At 41.6% G+C, this 17,396-nt stretch overlaps 1 protein-coding gene across 1 annotated transcript in view; it reads left to right on the top strand.

The window, feature by feature from the left end:
- The window catches only part of SPAG1 (sperm associated antigen 1), a 65,392-nt gene that overhangs the window by 24,947 nt on the left and 23,049 nt on the right, over nucleotides 1-17,396 (top strand). The window contains exons 10-12 of the mRNA XM_028110327.2: nucleotides 1,988-2,147; nucleotides 14,512-14,886; nucleotides 15,251-15,350. Of these exons, the coding sequence (XP_027966128.1) occupies nucleotides 1,988-2,147; nucleotides 14,512-14,886; nucleotides 15,251-15,350 (635 nt within the window). The remainder of the gene's footprint in view (nucleotides 1-1,987; nucleotides 2,148-14,511; nucleotides 14,887-15,250; nucleotides 15,351-17,396) is intronic.

The raw sequence follows: 17,396 nt of genomic DNA, 5'->3' as shown, positions 1-17,396 counted from the left end.
ATATGCAAAGATTAACTCAAAATGGATCATATACCTCAGTGTAAAACCTAGAATGTGAGAGTTCTAGAAGGACACATAGGGTAGAATCTTTATGACCTTGGATTAAACAAATCTTCCTTAGATATGACATAATGGCACAATCCATAAAAGGCAAAGTTGGTAAATTGGACTTCATCAAAATTTAAAAGTTTTGCTCTTTGAAAGACACTGTCAGAAATAAAAAAAAGACAAGGCACAGACTGGGAAAAATATTTGCAAATTATGTATCCAACAAAGGACTTGTATCACGAATGTACACATGGTCCCCAACTTACAATGGCTTGACTTAACAATTTTTTGACTTTATGATGGTGCAAAAGTGATAGGTATTCAGTAGAAACTGTGCTTTGAATTTTCATTTTTTTCTGGACTAGCAATATGCTGGGAAGGGGCAGTGGGCCACGGATCCCAGTCAGCCATGTGCTCACAGGGGTTAACCGATACAGTCATAACCATTCTGTGCCCATGCAACCATTGTGTTGTTCACTTTCAGTACAATATTCAATAAATTACATGAGATATTCATCACTTTATTATAGAAGAGGCTTTGTGTTAGAGGACTTTGCCTCTGAGCACGATTAAGGGAGGCTAGGCTAAGTAAGTTATGATGTTTGGTAGGGTAGGTGTTGTAAATGCATTTTCAACTTAAAATGGGGTTATTAGGACATAACCCCATTGTAAGTTGATGAAGATCTGTAAGAACTGCAAAGAACTCTTAAAACCCAATAATAAGAAAACAAACAGGCAAATAAAAAATAAGCAAAATGTTTGACTGTCAGACTCCACCAAAAGAGATCTGTGAATGGAAAATAAGCATATGGAGGGCGCCTGGGTGGCTCAGTTGGTTAAGCGGCTGCCTTCGGCTCAGGTCATGATACTGGAGTCCCGGGATCGAGTCCCGCGTCGGGCTCCCTGCTCGGTGGGGAGTCTGCTTCTCCCTCTGACCCTCTTCCCTCTCGTGTTCTCTCTCATTCTCTCTCTCTCTCAAATAAATAAATAAAATCTTAAAAAAAAATAAGCATATGGAAAGATGCTTAAGATCATTAGTTACTAGGGAAATTTAAATTAAAATCACAATACTGGGCGCCTGAGTGTCTCAGTTAGTTAAGCCTCCACCTTTGGCTTAGGTCTTGATCCAGCCCCTGGTCAGGCTCCCTGCTCAGCGGGGAGGCTGCTTCTCCCTCTCCCGCCTTGTGCTCTCTCACGTGCTTTCTCTCAAATAAATAAATAAAATCTTTTAAAAAAAAATGGGAAGAAACTTTTGGGAATGATGGATATGTTTATTATGTCAAAACCTATCAACATGCATTTTAAGCATGTGACTTTGTCAACTATACCTCCATAAACTGTTAAAAATGGGCAATGGGGGGGGAAGGAAAATGTTTTGATATGAACTTTCCACATTAAAAAAAGCATGTGTCGTATGATTTTATTTGTATAAAACTGTGTCTGTGTGTACATATGTGTAGAAACATATCTAGGAATGTCAGAATGTCATTGTTACAGAGTGGCAGGATTTCAGATGATTTCTTTCTTTCTTTTCATGCTCATTATGCTTTAACGGACATGTATGATTATAATCAGACAAATGAAGTTGTTTGAAAAAGAAAAACAAGATCGCCATAAAAAGTGTTGTCCTATGTACCTTTATCCACTTTTTTTTTAAAGATTTTATTTATTTGACAGAGTGAGACACAGCGAGAGAGGAAACACAAGCAGGGGGAATGGGAGAGGGAGAAGCAGGCTTCCCGCCGAACAGGGAGCATGATGCGGGGCTCAATCCCAGGACCCTGGGATCATGACCCGAGCCCAAGGCAGACGCTGAACGACTGAGCCACCCAGGCGCCCCTCTTTATCCACTTTTTAATATCTTCATATTCCTACCTGACAGAATTTACATTTTTAATTAAAGGAAAACATTTTCTTTAACATGCTGATTATGTTGCAGAAGACCTTGTCAGAGGTTGAGAGAGATCTGAAAAATTCTGAACCTGCATCTAAGACTCAAACCAAAGGAAAGAGGCTGGTTATCCAGGAAGTAGAAAACTCAGAGGATGAAGGCGGAAAGGACAGCAGAAGAGCACAGGAGGATGGCCGTGGAGATAAGCGTGAGACATCTTTCCTCTTTGGGTTATGCAAAAACCTCCCTTTTTATACGATGAGCTGGCTCAAATTTTCTATTTCTACCAAAATTCTTAGTCCACCAAACTTTTTCTAGCTCTACCATGTAAATCCATAAACAAGTTTTTTCTTTTTTCTTTTTTTTTAGAGAAGGAGAGGGACGGGGGGAGGGGCAGAGGGAGACAGGGAGAGAGAATCAAGACCAGCAGGTGAGCCCAACGTTGGGCTCCATCTCATGACCCTGAGCTGGAATCAAGAGTCAAACACTTAACTGACTGAGCCACCCAGGCGCCCCAAGTTTTTTCTTAATGTTTTTCTTACTACAATCTCCTAAACCCATTTTTCTTCTTAACCTGGCACCTTTCTCTAGTGTTCAACTCAATTCCTGATTATCATGGTATATTGACATTATTGATAATTTGCAGGTTAACCTTAAATCCCTCTCCAAGATGATTGTTTTGTATATAGCTACTTGGTTTTAAACCAAATGTATTGACTTCACAGGGATGAATGCATTGTTGGGAAATTGCTATATATGTCTCTCAAAAATTTTTTTAAATATGCAAAAGAAATAGGTATAATTTCACTTCTGGTATAATTTTTTTAACAGAATCTAGACTAGATAAAGCTTCATCTTCATAATATATAACAATGACAGTTACATCAGCTTTAAGGGGGAGGATGCGCCTACTCCCTTAACAAGGGTGGGGAGTGTGTTTTTACCCCTTTTCTGAGAGCCCCTGAACGACCAAAGGGAAAGTAACAGTTCTGAAAATTATTCACAGGCAAAAATTAACTTGTAAGCAATCTGACAGAATATTTTAATTTTGAGAGAGAAATATAAAATATTCAGTGCATTCAACTTAAAAAGTAAAGAAGTAAAAGTTTTAATTTTTTTAGTGAGAGAACTATAACGGAAAATATACAGCTCAAGACAAAACATCAATGAAATTAGGGTAAAGACAAAGGGGCAGAAAAGAAGGGAAGAGGAGAGAAAAGTAAACGCTAGGAGCACCAGGGAGATGGGAAAGGAAGAGAGGGCATTAAAAGGATGAAAAAGGGAGAAGTTAAAGTAAATAGTTTTTCAAGGATTGAGACTTACCTTTCAGACAGATTTTTAAATAAATTCTGGCAGCAAATATTGTTCTAAGGGTTTATATTTATCTTAAGATATCAAGCCAAGTATCTTAAAATTAAAGGAAATCATTTAATATCTTACTGGAACAAGATACAGTATAAACTAGATCAGTTGATCCTATTTGTAAATTATTATTTAAATATTTACGTATAGTAAAAGTGGACTCTCTTGGTATGCAGTTCTATCTAACAGGTGTATAAAATCACGTGACAGGGCGCCTGGGTGGCTCAGTTGGTTAAGCGACCGCCTTCGGCTCAGGTCATGATCCTGGAGTCCCAGGATCGAGTCCCGCATCGGGCTCCCTGCTCAGCAGGGAGTCTGCTTCTCCCTCTGACCCTCCCCCCTTCATGTGTTCTCTCTTTCTCATTCTCTCTCTTTCAAGTAAATAAATAAATAAATCTTTTTTTAAAAAAAATCACGTGACAGGACATAGAACGATTCCATGACGTCAAAGACTCTTTCTTGCTGTCCTTTTGGCCAATTTCTTCCCTCACCTCAAACCTTGGTAACCATTGGTCGGCCATAAATTCTTCAAATTTTGGCGGTGGGGGGAGAACAGTTTCTCCTCTTCCACAGGGACTGTTACAATTGTTAGATCACCTAGTGTTGTCCCACAAGTCCTTGAGGCTTTCTTCTCTTTTTCTCACTCTCTCTGTTATTAAGATTGAAAAGTTTCTATTGATCTATATTCAAGTTCACTGATTTTTTAATTCCTGATCCCAAATGTACTGTTGCCCCCATTCGGTGAATTTTAAATTTTGGTTATTGTGTTTTTCCATTCTAAAATTTCATCTTAGTTCTGGTTGTTTTTTGTTTTGTTTTGTTTGTTTGTTTGATCTTCCACTTCTCTGCAAACTTTTTAAATCTTTCTATCCATTTCCGGAGTGTTTGCCTTTATTTCTTGGAGCATGGTTATAATAGTCACTTAAAGTCTTTGAGAATTCACATCTATGTTATTTGGGGTTTGGTATTACTTAATCATCTTTTCCCTTGCCAAATATGGAGATTTTCTTTCTTCCTCATTTGTTAAGTAGTTTTGTACTGTATACTAGCAACTTCATTATGATATGCGATTTTCAGTCTTATTTAAATCTTACAGAGAATTTTTTTTTAGCAGTTAATCAATCTGGTTAGGTTTGGGTAACAGTTTTCCTGCCTGATTTCTGTGGACTATGGTTCTAATGTCAGTTTAGTTTCAGAACCTTTGCAATGCTATTTGGATCTGTCCCACCTGTGCACCACTCAGTGACCAGCCGTTGCCTGGGCAGTGGTCTTCCCCCATAATTCATTTCTCAAAACTTTTAGTATGCTGTTTAGGATCACATAATGCACGATGTGAGCCCAGGTCATATGCAATTGTTTTCTTGAGCTTCCCCCTTCTCTGTGATTCTTTCCTACTCTTTCTGGCACCCATAGGTTTTCCTTCCTACTCCTCTAGTTAGAAAGGCAGACTTTTAACTACCCCTTTCTACCGCACACTTCCCATGACCCTGTACCTCCAGGACCGAGCAGCAAGAGGACAGAGAAGAACAGCAATGGGAACATTCTTGGGACCACAGTTTCTCTGACCAGAGAGAAGAGTTCCTCTCCCTCAAAATTTTACGTAGCTGTTGGCTGTTCCTACCACTGCGGCTGATATAGGATTGCCTGGGGGTTGGGATTGGACAGAAAGGAAAAACAAAACAAATAAAAGAAACCAAGATTTTGGCACCAGCTCCAGATTTTGGACAGCCTTTGAACCAGGTTAGGAGATGACAGAGGAAAGAAAAATGAGAAGCTCACTGCTGGTCTGGTGGCTTTTCAGGTTCTAGGCCCTTTTCCCGGCTGGCCTGCTACCATTTACTTTTCAGTGTCCTCATTTGGCTACTCCATCCATTCTGTCTCAGGTTTTTAGTTATATTTAGGGGGAGAGATGGGGAGAGTGTGTTTATTCCATCTTGACAGAACTGCCTTTCTCATTACTATTTTTTGAAGGATTAGCACATTTGAAGAACTATAAAAGTTGCTTATTTAGGTTATTTTATTTAATCCTCAAGGAAGCTATAACCCACACTTTTATAGATTAGGCAACAGAAGCCGAGAAAGGTTTAGTTATTTGCCACATTTGCACGGGCTATAAATCACATGGCTAGGACATGGCCCTAAACCTGTGTGACTCCAATGTCTATCTCATAAAAGTGGTTAGTAGATGCCAACTAAGGAAGTACAGGTTCTATAAAATCCAGACTGAACATCACCAGGCTACCTTGTCAAAGAAACAGATGTAATTTGGTGTTTATCTCCCTCGTGCTTACTGATGTTGTACCAAAACTCTTATCAGAAGCTGAACCTATGTTGAAGAGCAAGTGAGTTAAAGACTAATGTGATCATTTTTTATTAAAAAAAAAAAAAAGCATTGGAACTGAATAGACATTTTTCCAAAGAAGACATTCACATGGTCCATGGGTATAGGAAAAAGATGCTCACATCACTAATCATCAGGAAAATGCAAACCAAAACCACAATGAATCACAGACCTGTACCTCTGAAACAAATAATACATTACATGTTAAAAAAAAAAAATGAAGGGGGGGAATCGGAGGAGGAGACGAACCATGAGAGACTATGGACTCTGAGAAACTGAGGGTAATCGAGGGGAGGGCGGTGGGGGGATGGGTTAGCCTGGTGACAGGTATTAAAGAGGGCACGTTCTGCATGGAGCACTGGGTGTTATACGCAAACAATGAATCATGGAACACTACATCAAAAAAAAAAAATAAATGGGAAAAAAATATAAAACATAAACAGAAAAGTATACATAGAAGAGCATGGATGTGGAAAGGGGGTTGAAGAAAATGTGGAAATTAAAGAATGTTAGTTAAGTCTTAAAAAAAAAAAAACAAACCACAATGAGATATCACCTCAAATGTGTTTGAATGGCTGTCATCAAAGAGACGAGAGATAACAAGTGTTGGTGAGGATGTGGAGGAAAGGGGACCCCGTGCACTACTGATGGGAATGTGGACTAATGCAGCCACTATGAACAACACTCTAGAGCTTCCTCAAAAGACTCAAAATAGAGCTACAGTCTGGTCCAGCCATCCCATTTCTGGTTGTATGTCCAAAAGAAATGAAACCACTATCTTGAAGAGATATCTGCACCCCTGTGTTCATGTCAGCATTCTCAATAGCCAAGACATGGTAACGTTGCAGGATTTCTTTTCCCTCAGTGCCCGCGGGTCTTGGTCACGCCACTTTGACATCTGAAGAGGTAGACCAGACAGAGTGGTGGGCAGCAAAGCAAGGTTTACTGAGCGATAGTACAAAGCTCCTGAAGAAGGAGGGGATCTGAGAGGGTGGCCACCAGAGTTTCTATGTCTAGGGGGTTTTATGGGCTTGCTGGTGGACTGTATTAATCTGATTAACCCTCCACACACCTGTCATCCAATCAGGCTTTTGTCATCTATCTGTCACGTGGGAGAGGGTTCCTTCCAGGGTGGTGTAAATTCCTTTCAAGGGTGGTTTCCTCTTGGGGGGTGGGGAGGGCCCTCGTCCCTGCCTTCCTTTCTTCCAACTATCCTTCATCAATAACAACCTGAAGTGTCCTTCAGCAGATAAACGGATAAAGAAAATGTGAGACACTCACTCATTTAAACACTAGAATATTATTAGGCCACAAAAAAGAAGGAAATCTGCCATTAGCAAAAGCACAAGTGGACCTTTAAGACATTATGCTAAGTGAAATAAGTCAGACAGAGGAAGATGAATACTGTGTGAACTCACTTATGTGCAGATTCTAAAAAAAAGCCAAACCTGTAGAAATAGAGAGTGGAACAGTGGTTGCCAGAGGTGGAGGTTTTGGGGATAAGTTGGTCCAAGAGTAGAAACTTCCACCTGTAAGTCTGGGGGACGTAGTGTACAGCATGGTGACTACGGTTAACAATATGATGTTATATCCTTGAAAGTTGCTAAGAAAGTAGATCTTAAATGTTCTCACTATTTAAAAAAAGGTTACATGAGGTGATGGATGTGTTAAGTAACCTTACTGTGCTAATAATTTTGCAATATATATCCATATCAAATCATCACGTACACTTTAAACGTATACAATGTTATATGTCAATTATATCTCAATAAAGCTGGGGGGGGACTGGAGATACTAAAAGGCCCTCCTCCCACAGAGAGATAAACAGGAAAGGGCTAATCATTAAACAATGAGTAATTACTATTCTGTGATTAGAAAAGTGAGTCAGGATTGTTGTGTAATATTTTTTTTTTAAAGATTTTATTTATTTATTTGACAGAGACACAGCGAGAAAGGGAACACAAGCAGGGGGAGTGGGAGAGGGAGAAGCAGGCTTCCCACCGAGCAGGGAGCTCAATGTGGGGCTCCATCCCCTGGGATCATGACCTGAGCCGAGGGCAGGGCAGGGTGGAACTTAACTGGGATCATGACCTGAGCCGAGGGCAGACGCTTAACGACTGAGCCACCCAGGCACCCCAGACTGTTGTGTAATATTAATCATTTAATAGATTGATGTTTCTGAGTTAGGTGGTTATCCATAACATCAGAACCACAGAGAAACAGTGTTCCCATTCAGATCTCCAAGCAGCCAGAGCTTTAAGAGAACCATTTCTTTTTTTCTTTTTTTTTGAGAGAGAGCGAGCATGGGGGCGGGGGGGGGGGTGGCGCATAGGAAGGGTTGGGGTAGGGGCAGTGGGGGAGAGAGAGAATCTTAAGCAGGCTCCATCCCCAGCGCAGAGCCCAACACAGGGCTCCATCCCCCAACCCTGAGATCATGACCTGAGCGAAATCAAGAGTCGGAGGCTTTACCGACTGAACCGCCCAGGTACCCCTGAGAGAACCATTTCTGATCTCGTCATTTATGCCCCTCAATAATTATTTTGTAGATTAGGGAATACATAAAGATATGTGAAATTCCAAAAATAAAAATGTCTTGATAGGAATATAAATTTTAAGACTAGTTAGTTCCCTTTTTTCAGGAAAGCAAATCAAGATTAGGTGGGATAAATAGCTGGAAGCTCAGAAGTAGTCCTTTTAAGATAAAGTCAATAGGACTGTAGTCCTTTTAAGATGAAATAAAGTCAATAGGACTGTGTTATGCTCACCTCTACCAAGTTCCATTGTTAGAGGACATGTAAAAAGAGGTCCTGGAGCCTTGGACAAGACAGGAGAAATCCAAGTCACTTTTAGGAAATCCTGTTAAAGCCCAGAGGGGAGGTCATCAGGATGGAATCCTTGCATATGTTTCCCCATCCCACCACATTCCAAGAAAGAATTCTTAGTCATTATGGGCTATGATGCAGGGAGCCCTAAAGCCCCTGGGAAAATGCAGCTTTGAGTGTTGTGTAACCTCAGCTGATAATGCTGCTCACCTGTAAGCACCATTTGGATTGGCCAGGCCCAGTTCATCCCGACTGAGGTATAACGTAGCCAGTGGATTTGATTTAATAGCTGACAGTTATTGATCACCTGCTCTGTATCAGGTACTAAGACAAGACCATTGACAATTGTCCTTATAGGGACTAGTTTGAAGAAACACCTATTTGCCAGGCTGATCAGACCCAAGGATTTGAGCTCCTGGGCTTTCTTGGGAACTCCCCATCTATTTGTGTTTTTCTTCCCTAGTGGAGAGCATTTAGACGTGACCATCACCATATGACTAGCTGTCAGAGACTTTGGTATTTATTGTCTTCTTACAGAGTGTGAGAAGTAATCAGAGGAAAGTAAGCAGCTAGCCTCCTTTGTCGTGCTGTTGCTTATTCCCTACTTAAAAATGAAATATAAGAAAATTAAATAGGGGTGCCTGGGTGGCTCAGTTGGTTGAGCGACTGCCTTCAGCTCAGGTCATGATCCTGGAGTCCCGGGATCGAGTCCCGCGTCGGGCTCCCTGCTCAGCGGGGAGTCTGCTTCTCCCTCTGATCCTCCCCCTTCTCATGTGCTCTCTCTCTCTCTCTCCCAAATAAAATAAAAAAAAATTAAATAGTAACTTGCAAACAGAAGAATAAAATACAGTTATTTCTCTTGTCCTAGAATTGGTGGGATCAGGAAGGTGGTAGGGATTTCAAGGAGTTAAAACAATAGATAAAATCATGAAAAGAAAGGTGAATGATGTTGACTGTGTATAAGTGAAAAACCAGTATCAGTCAGATGCTATAAAAAAATGAAAAGGTAAATGACAAACTAGGAAAAATGGCAAGGGGTTGGTAACCTTATGATATGAAGAGCTTTTCCAGAACAGTAAGAAAATATTAAAAGAGCCTAGTACCAAAATGAACAAAGCATATGAACAATTAATCACTAATGGAGAAATTAAATGATCAACATATTTTGTACTGCTAACAAAAAAAGAAAATTAAAAGTAGATTCTTTTTCTCTCCCAACAAATTGGCCAAGATGGGGGATAAAAAAAAAAAGAAAGAAAAAGTATCCTTTGTTGTCAAGGGTAAAGTGAAATAAGCATTTTTTTTTTAATTGAGATAGGATCCATATACCATAAAATTCATCCTTTTCAAATTCAGTGGATTTTAATATATTCACAAGGTTGTACAACCATCACCACTGTCTAATCCTGGCACATTTTTATCATCACAGAAGAAACCTCATACTCATTAACAGTCACTTCCATCTCCCCCCCTCCCCAACCCCGGGCAACCATTAATTCTTTCTATCTCTGTGGCTTTGCCCATGCTGAATATCTCATATAAATGGAATCATACAACATGTGGCCTTTGTGTCTGGCTCCTTTCACTTAGCATAACATTCTCAAGGTTCATCCATGTTGTAGCATGTATCAGTACTTTATTCCTTTTTATGGACAAATAAACTCCATTGCATGGATAATACCACATTTTCTCTATCCATCTGTTGATGGACATTTGGATTATTGCCACTTTTTTGGCTCTTCTGAAAAATGTGGCTATGAAATTCGTGTATAAGTTCTGTGTGTGGGCGTTATGTTTTTAATTTTCTTGGGTATATAACTAGGAGTAGAATGCTGGATTATATGGTAACTCTTGTTTAACTTCTTGAGGAACTGCCAGACTGTTTTCCAAAGTGGCTACACCATTTTATAGTCCCACCAACAATATATGAGGATTTTAATTCCTCCACATTTTTGCAAACACTTGTTATGGTTTGCCATTTTGATTATAGCCATTATAATGGGTGTGTGAAGTGGCACCTCCTTATGGTTTTGATTTGCATTCTTGTAATGACATTATGGTAACCATTTTTCTGTGTATATTATTTGTGTATCTTCTTTGGAGGAATGCTTATTCAAGTCCTTTGCAGCCTAATTTAAGAATTAGGTTGTCTTTTTATAGTTGCATTATAAGTGTACTTTATGTAGTCTGGGTACTAGACCCTTGCAGGTAAGATATATGGCTTGCACATAATTTCTCCCATTCTGTGGGTTGTGTTTTTACTTTCTTGATAATATCCTTTTTTAAAAATTTTTTTATTTTTTAAAGATTTTATTTATTTGAGAGAGAGAGAATGAGAGAGAGCACATGAAAGGGGTTAGGGTCAGAGGGAGAAGCAGACTCCTTGCCGAGCAGGGAGCCCGATGTGGGACTTGATCCAGGGACTCCAGGATCATGACCTGAGCCGAAGGCAGTCGCCCAACCAACTGAGCCACCCAGGCGCCCTTGATAATATCCTTTTATGCAAAGTTTTTAATTTTGATGAAGTTAAGTTTATTTTTTCTTTTGTTGCCTGTGCCTTCAGTGTCCTATATAAAAATCCATCACCAAATCCAAGGGCATGTAGATTTACCCCTATGTTCTCTTCTAAGAATTTTATGGTTTTAGTTCTTATATTTAGGTCACTGACTTATTTTGATTAATTGAGGTAGGAAGGAGTCCAGCTTAGCTTTTTTTTCAGCATGTAAAAATCCAATTGTCCCAACACCATTTGTGAGACTATGGTTTCCTCATTGAATGGACTTGACACCCTTGTCAAGAATTAACTGTCCATAGATGTATGGGTTTATAGAATCTCAGTTCTATTCTGTTCACCTAGATGTCTATTCTTATGTCAGTGCCACACGGTTTTGATTACTGAAGCTTTTAGTTTTTAGAAATCAGAAGTATAAGTCCTTTGATTTGTTCTTCTTTCTCAAGATCGTTTTGACTACCCTGAACCCCTTGAAATTCCATATGAATTTCAGGATCAACTTTTCCATTTCTGCAGAAAAGGCTGTAGAATTCTGGTAGGGGATTATGTCAGATCTGTAGATCACTTTGGATATCTTAACATTAAGTTTTCCTATCTATGATCAAGAGATATCTTTCCATTTGTTGGTTTTCTTCCAGTAATTTGTATTTTTTGGTATACAAGTCTTTCACCTTCTTGGTTAAATATATTCCTAAATATTTTATTCATCTGGATGCTACTGTATATGGAATTGTTTTTGTAATTTTCAGATTGTTCATTGCTAGTGTATCTTGTACCCTGAAACTGCTGAATTTGCTTTTTAGCCTTAGTAGTAGTAATGTGTGTGTGTGTGTATTCTTTAGGATTACATATACCCTCCAAATATAAACACACACACACACACATATATAATATAAAATATAATAATCACATCATCTGTTAATAGTTTTACTTTTTCCTTTCCAATATGGATGGTTTTTATTCTATTTTTTTCTTGCCTAATGATGAGGCTGCAACTTCCAGTATAATGTTGAGTAGCTGTGGTGAAGACAGCATCCTTGTCTTGTTCCTGAACTTCAGGGGAAAACTTTGAGGATTTTACCACTGATATGATGTTGACTGAGTTTTTCATAAATGTACTTTATCATTTTGAGAAATTTCACTTCTGGTCATAGTTTTCTGTTTTTTATCATGAAAGGGTGTTGGCTTTTGTCAAATGCCCATTCAAAGTCAGTAATGATCATGTGGTTTTTTTCCCCTTATTCGATTAATGTGGTATGTTGTATATTGATTTTGTACGTTGAACTACTTCCTGAGATAAATCCCACTTGGTCATGGTGTATAATCCTTGTACTCTGCTGTTGGATTTGGTTTGCTAGTGTTTTGTTGAGGATTTCTGCATCTACCAACTACCCAAACTACTGAAGGCTACTGAAGGGAGTCCTCATGGCTTTAGATCTAATGGCTGTCGGTAGGCTTTAGGCAGCTGATACTGCCAGCCATCCCTTCCTTTGATTATTTGTTATTCTTGACTCCTTCCTCCCTGAAATACTCTTTCTTCTTGGTTTCTGAGGCAGTACTCCCTCCTGGGCTTTCTCTCATTTCTAGATACTCTTCCATCTCCACTGAAGATTTTTCTTATTATCATCCTTTACATGTTAGTATTTCTTAGGGATCCTCTGGAAGATCGGAGTGACCTCATCCACACCCAAACTCCAATGATCCTATTTATATCAGCAACTCCCAAGTCCACTGGGACTTACTGAAGACTTTAGATAAGGCCACTCCTCTGAGCTACATTTGGAGCCACCTCCTGAACAACTCCGCTGGAATGTCCCACAGGTAGTACAGTACACACCAGGACGCACAGGTCTTTCAGGATCAGGCCTCGGCTTACCTCTAGAGACTATCAAAGTTGTTCAAGGACCTTTCAGTCTTAAGGAGAGAGGTATGGCTTTCAGGTCATTTCATTTGAATCCCATAAACCAGTTATGCTGATTTCTAGCTCTCTTTGCTCTCGGACAATCTTTAGCTTTTTCCTTGTGTCTTTGTTGCCTTATTTATAAAGTGGGGATGATAATACTAGGTATGAGGATTAATGATAATGGAAAGTGGTGTATGCAAAAATCTTGACCCATATTAAGTTCTAAATAAACTGCAGCTATTTAGTAATAGTACTGGTCAGACGTGAGGGCGTAATATACAAGGGAACGGAGAATAATACTGAAGTGTCTATGGTTTCTGTTGACACTGATCTCTGCTTTCATCAGTTTTGATGCTGGGTGGGGACTTGAGCAGCAGATACCAGACAAAGAAGACTGGAGTCTTGCTGTAATAATCCTCCTGGGTCCAATTTGGGGATTTATTGCTATAACAAGATCTTTTTATTCTTTTCATAATGAAGCCTCTTTTGGTTATTACACTATAGAAACCCATACTTACTAATTAGTGTGTTTTTACACTCAGTGCTTGCCTTAAGGTGACCATCCACTGATTTTCACTTAAATACTCCTGCTTTTCTATTCCCCTGTCCTTGTGGTTCAAATACTAGCTTTACCATTCATGAAACAGTGGAAAATATATCCATTAAAAATCAGGTTAGAGGAGCACCTGGCTGACTCAGTCCCACTCAGTGGTGCAGTATGCCACACTTGATCTCCGGGTCTTGAATTCAAGTCCTACGTTGGGCATGGAGCCTGCTTAAAAAAAGTCAGATTAGAATTTGTTAAAACAGAAAGCTCGGAAGTCTCTGTACTTAAGTGTTTTTTCTAACAGTGCTGTGAAATAATTAATTGCTTTGTTTTAAATATTTTTTGCTTTGTTTTAAATAGTGATAAGACACCCACCAATGAAATATTTATACATCATTTTCATATTTAAAAATAATAGATTCAAAAATCAATTATTAAAGCTATGATTAATGCCTGAAGTCTTTCCATCAAGATAAAGGAATTTAGCTTGAATAAGACACTGTTATGGAAAATTTACTGTTTTTTAAGGATCACTTTAAAAACTTGGTGCCTATTTTATGTAACTTCTTTGCTAAATTCATTTTAAAATGGTCACTTGGATTTTATTTCACTTTCAAATTATCTTTCTCTCCCAGTTCTTTAACATAAAAGGGTACCCTGATCTTGGGTGCAATTATCGTATTCAAGGTTTGGTAACTTCATGCTTTCGTAAATCGTAAATGGGAGAAAGGTACGTTTTTTTTGTAAGCTGTACCTCGCCACGGATGCTTTGACTCAGGGAATGATTTTGCGGAGCCGTGTTCGCGTCCTAAGCTCGTCGGCGTTCAAGGAGTTAACTACGGGTGCCTCCAGTGCGTGGCCCGAGCAGCGCGCGGCCCGGCGGTCAGCCCCCCGGCAGACGCGCGCCTGGAGGTGCCGGGAACCGCGCTGCCCCGCCCGCGGGGGCGGTGTCCGCCTGGCCTCCGCCGCGACCCGCCCCCGCGCGCGCTGCGCCGCGCGTCTGCGCGGGGCACCCCCGCGGCCGCCGCGGTAGGTCGTTTCTCCTGATGATGCAAACACTCGCTTCCCGCATCCACTTCCCACAGAGGCCGCGGAGCCGGCGGGAGCCGGGAGCGCCGCGGAGCCGCGCGCCATGGGCAACATCCAGAAGAAGCTGACCGGCAAAAGCGAGGGCGGCAAGCGGCCGGAGAGGGGCGCGCTGCGGCGGGGTCGTGCGCCCGGAGCCGGCGCGGACAAGCGGGGCCGACCGCGGGCCCCCGAGGCGGCAGGCAGCGCCAGCCGGCACCCGGGCAGCGGGCGGGGCGCCGGGGACCCTGCCGCCGTCGCCGCGGCCCCCGTCCCTGCCGCCACGCTCGGCCCCGCGGACTTGAAGAGCCAGGGCAACGAGCTGTTCAAAAGCGGCCAGTTCGCCGAGGCTGCCCTCAAGTACTCGGCGGCGATCGCGCAGCTGGAACCTGCAGGTAGGCGAGAGCTGAGCCCGCGCCTCCCCGGACCCTCGGGCTGCGGCTCTCGGGACGTGTAGGGCCGCCGCCCGGATGACAGGCGCTCGCGTCCGTGCGGGCCGGACGGAGGGCGGGGTGGGACCGACTTGGGCGAGCTGCACCTCGGAATGCGTAGCATGTGCCCGGGCGGGGCGCGTCTGCGTGCGTCCCTCACGGCCTCGCCCTCTGAGGCCCCTGCGGGCACCGGGCGCTCCCCGGGCTCCGCGTGAGGGGCGGGCTGTAGGACTGCAGTGCCCCCCGGAGACCTCAGTCGTCTCGTCTTGCTGGGGAACTGTGATTGCGCTCCTGGAGTTTAACCGTATTTAATTAAATGTGATTTTAGGAAGTGGAAGTGCAGATGATCTAAGTGTCTTATATTCAAATAGAGCAGCGTGCTACCTAAAAGAAGGAAACTGCAGCGGCTGCATTCAAGATTGTAACAGGTAAACTGCGCGTTTTCAGGTTTGTCAAGAGATTACCATTTCAGTGTGATGAATGAATGCGGTATTTAATTTCTTACTGAATTTTCTGCATGAATCTAATTTCTTAGACACTTTAAAGACATGTTAATTGAATTATACCTAAAAATGATACATTTTTCTCCTCCATATATACAAAGACAGTTAATAGAAGGCTGCAAACTTTTTTCATTTACACAGCCATCACCTTAATCCGTGCTCTTTTCATGTCAATTTCAGACTTTCGGAGAAGCCTTTCATCTAGTCTCTTTGGCTCCTCCACTGTAGCATCAGAACAACTTTTCCTGAAGCATTATTTTGTTTCAAACAGGTATTCAGTGGCTCAGTGTGGTGTTGCAGATAATTACAAGCTCCTCTTACCTCCTTGCCCTCCAAACAAGCTTTCTGCTCTCATTTGGGCCACTGTGATGCCCTCTGCACATCTTTACTTCCGAAATCCCTGCTCAGCTACCCCCTCTTCTTTGCCTTCCTGGTCACCTCAGGCTTCCTGGTCACCTGCATGGCTATACCCTTTGCACGGTCATTCTCACACCTGTGGGTACTTGTGTTATCCACTACAATGGATTTTCAGCTCCGTGAAGTCAGGAACCATGTTGTAGACCACTTTGCAAGCACTATAGTCACCCGTGGTACTCAACAAGTTACATACTGAGGTTGGTGACTGTATTTACATGAATAAAAAGTACTGTTTTTTCCCACCATTATGTAATAAGCCTGCTTCAGGAGCCCTTTGGAAAGAAGCTACTATTAGTGCATCGAAAAAATAAGTTGTGTGTCCTGGCTTGACCCTCACAGTCCTGGTTTACTCCTCTTCTCTGGTAAAATTACTAATATTACCCGTTTTCACTCTCAGAAGTCCTAGGTTGAACAATAACTTGTGGACAATCTCATTATAAGAAGAACAATTTATTATTTTTTTCTGTGTTAGTATCAGTATATTGATATGGGTAAAAACTTGCCAATTTCTGTGTCTACAGTTTAAAAAGAAGGTGTTGAGGGGCTTGGATTTTTTTTTTGCCAATTTTACATGCTCAAATGTAAAATAAATACTACTTATATTCACTTGGCCCTGACTGTAGACCCCATCCACTGTTGTGCTGGCTCACACTACTTGTTACATTTTTAGGAGCTGGTCGAAGTCAAATTGGTAGCTTGAAACCTGCCATGGTTGGAGTACTAACACCATGAAAATTGGCAGGCACCTCAAATCTGGGTTTTTCTCCTCAGGAGAGCCAGTTGTTAAACATTTACTACTGCACTTAACTAGTAAGACCATATGAATTTGTGGAATATCAAGTACATTGTGATTTGCAGCCAAGAACCTTTACAGCACAAGTGTCTGTGGCTAACACGTTAACCTTCAGATTTATCTTAGGTCTTGCTACAGTGAGTGAGTTCAGGACTACAGTTCAAACTTGGGAACCCTACAGTTAGGGCTGCTGCAAAACAGTGGAGTCACTTTATCCTTAAGTGAGATAGTTGAGGGTAGCAGACATTTTCTTGCTAAAATTTGTTCTGTGTCAGTGTAGATCTGGGAGGAAGTCAAAGATGGGATTCCAGGCGCGGTGTCTGAGGGGCTAGAATGGAGGTCTGTCTGGAAGGAGAGCAGGAGACGGCCTGGGGAGGGGGCGGGGGTGGAGGGAGACGGGCGGTGGTTTGGTTCAGATGTCCTTAGATAAGAGCTGTGTTCTAGGCCAAAGAATCCTGCTTTGCTGGTCAGTACTGACCTCTGTGGAGCCCGACCTACTTAGATGTTTTCCTGATACCTGGCATATGAGTCCCAACATAAGGAGCATGAGGTGATTTTACTCCAAAGCAGTGAACCTCAAACTGCTTTTTTTTTTTTTTTTTAACTGTTTTAATTTATTTGACAGAGACACAGCGAGAGAGGGAACACAAGCAGGGGGAGTGGGAGAGGGAGAAGCAGGCTTCCCGCTGAGCAGGGAGCCTGCTGTAGGACTCGATCCCAGGACCCTGGGATCATGACCTGAGCCGAAGGCAGACGCTTAA

Source organism: Eumetopias jubatus, unplaced genomic scaffold (assembly GCF_037043125.1).
Source record: "Eumetopias jubatus isolate StellerSeaLion01/CBP00866 unplaced genomic scaffold, mEumJub1_p1.0 scaffold_4, whole genome shotgun sequence".
Lineage (NCBI taxonomy): Eukaryota > Metazoa > Chordata > Mammalia > Carnivora > Otariidae > Eumetopias > Eumetopias jubatus.
Note: the sequence above shows the minus strand (reverse complement) of the source record. Positions and strands in the feature narration are given on the sequence as shown.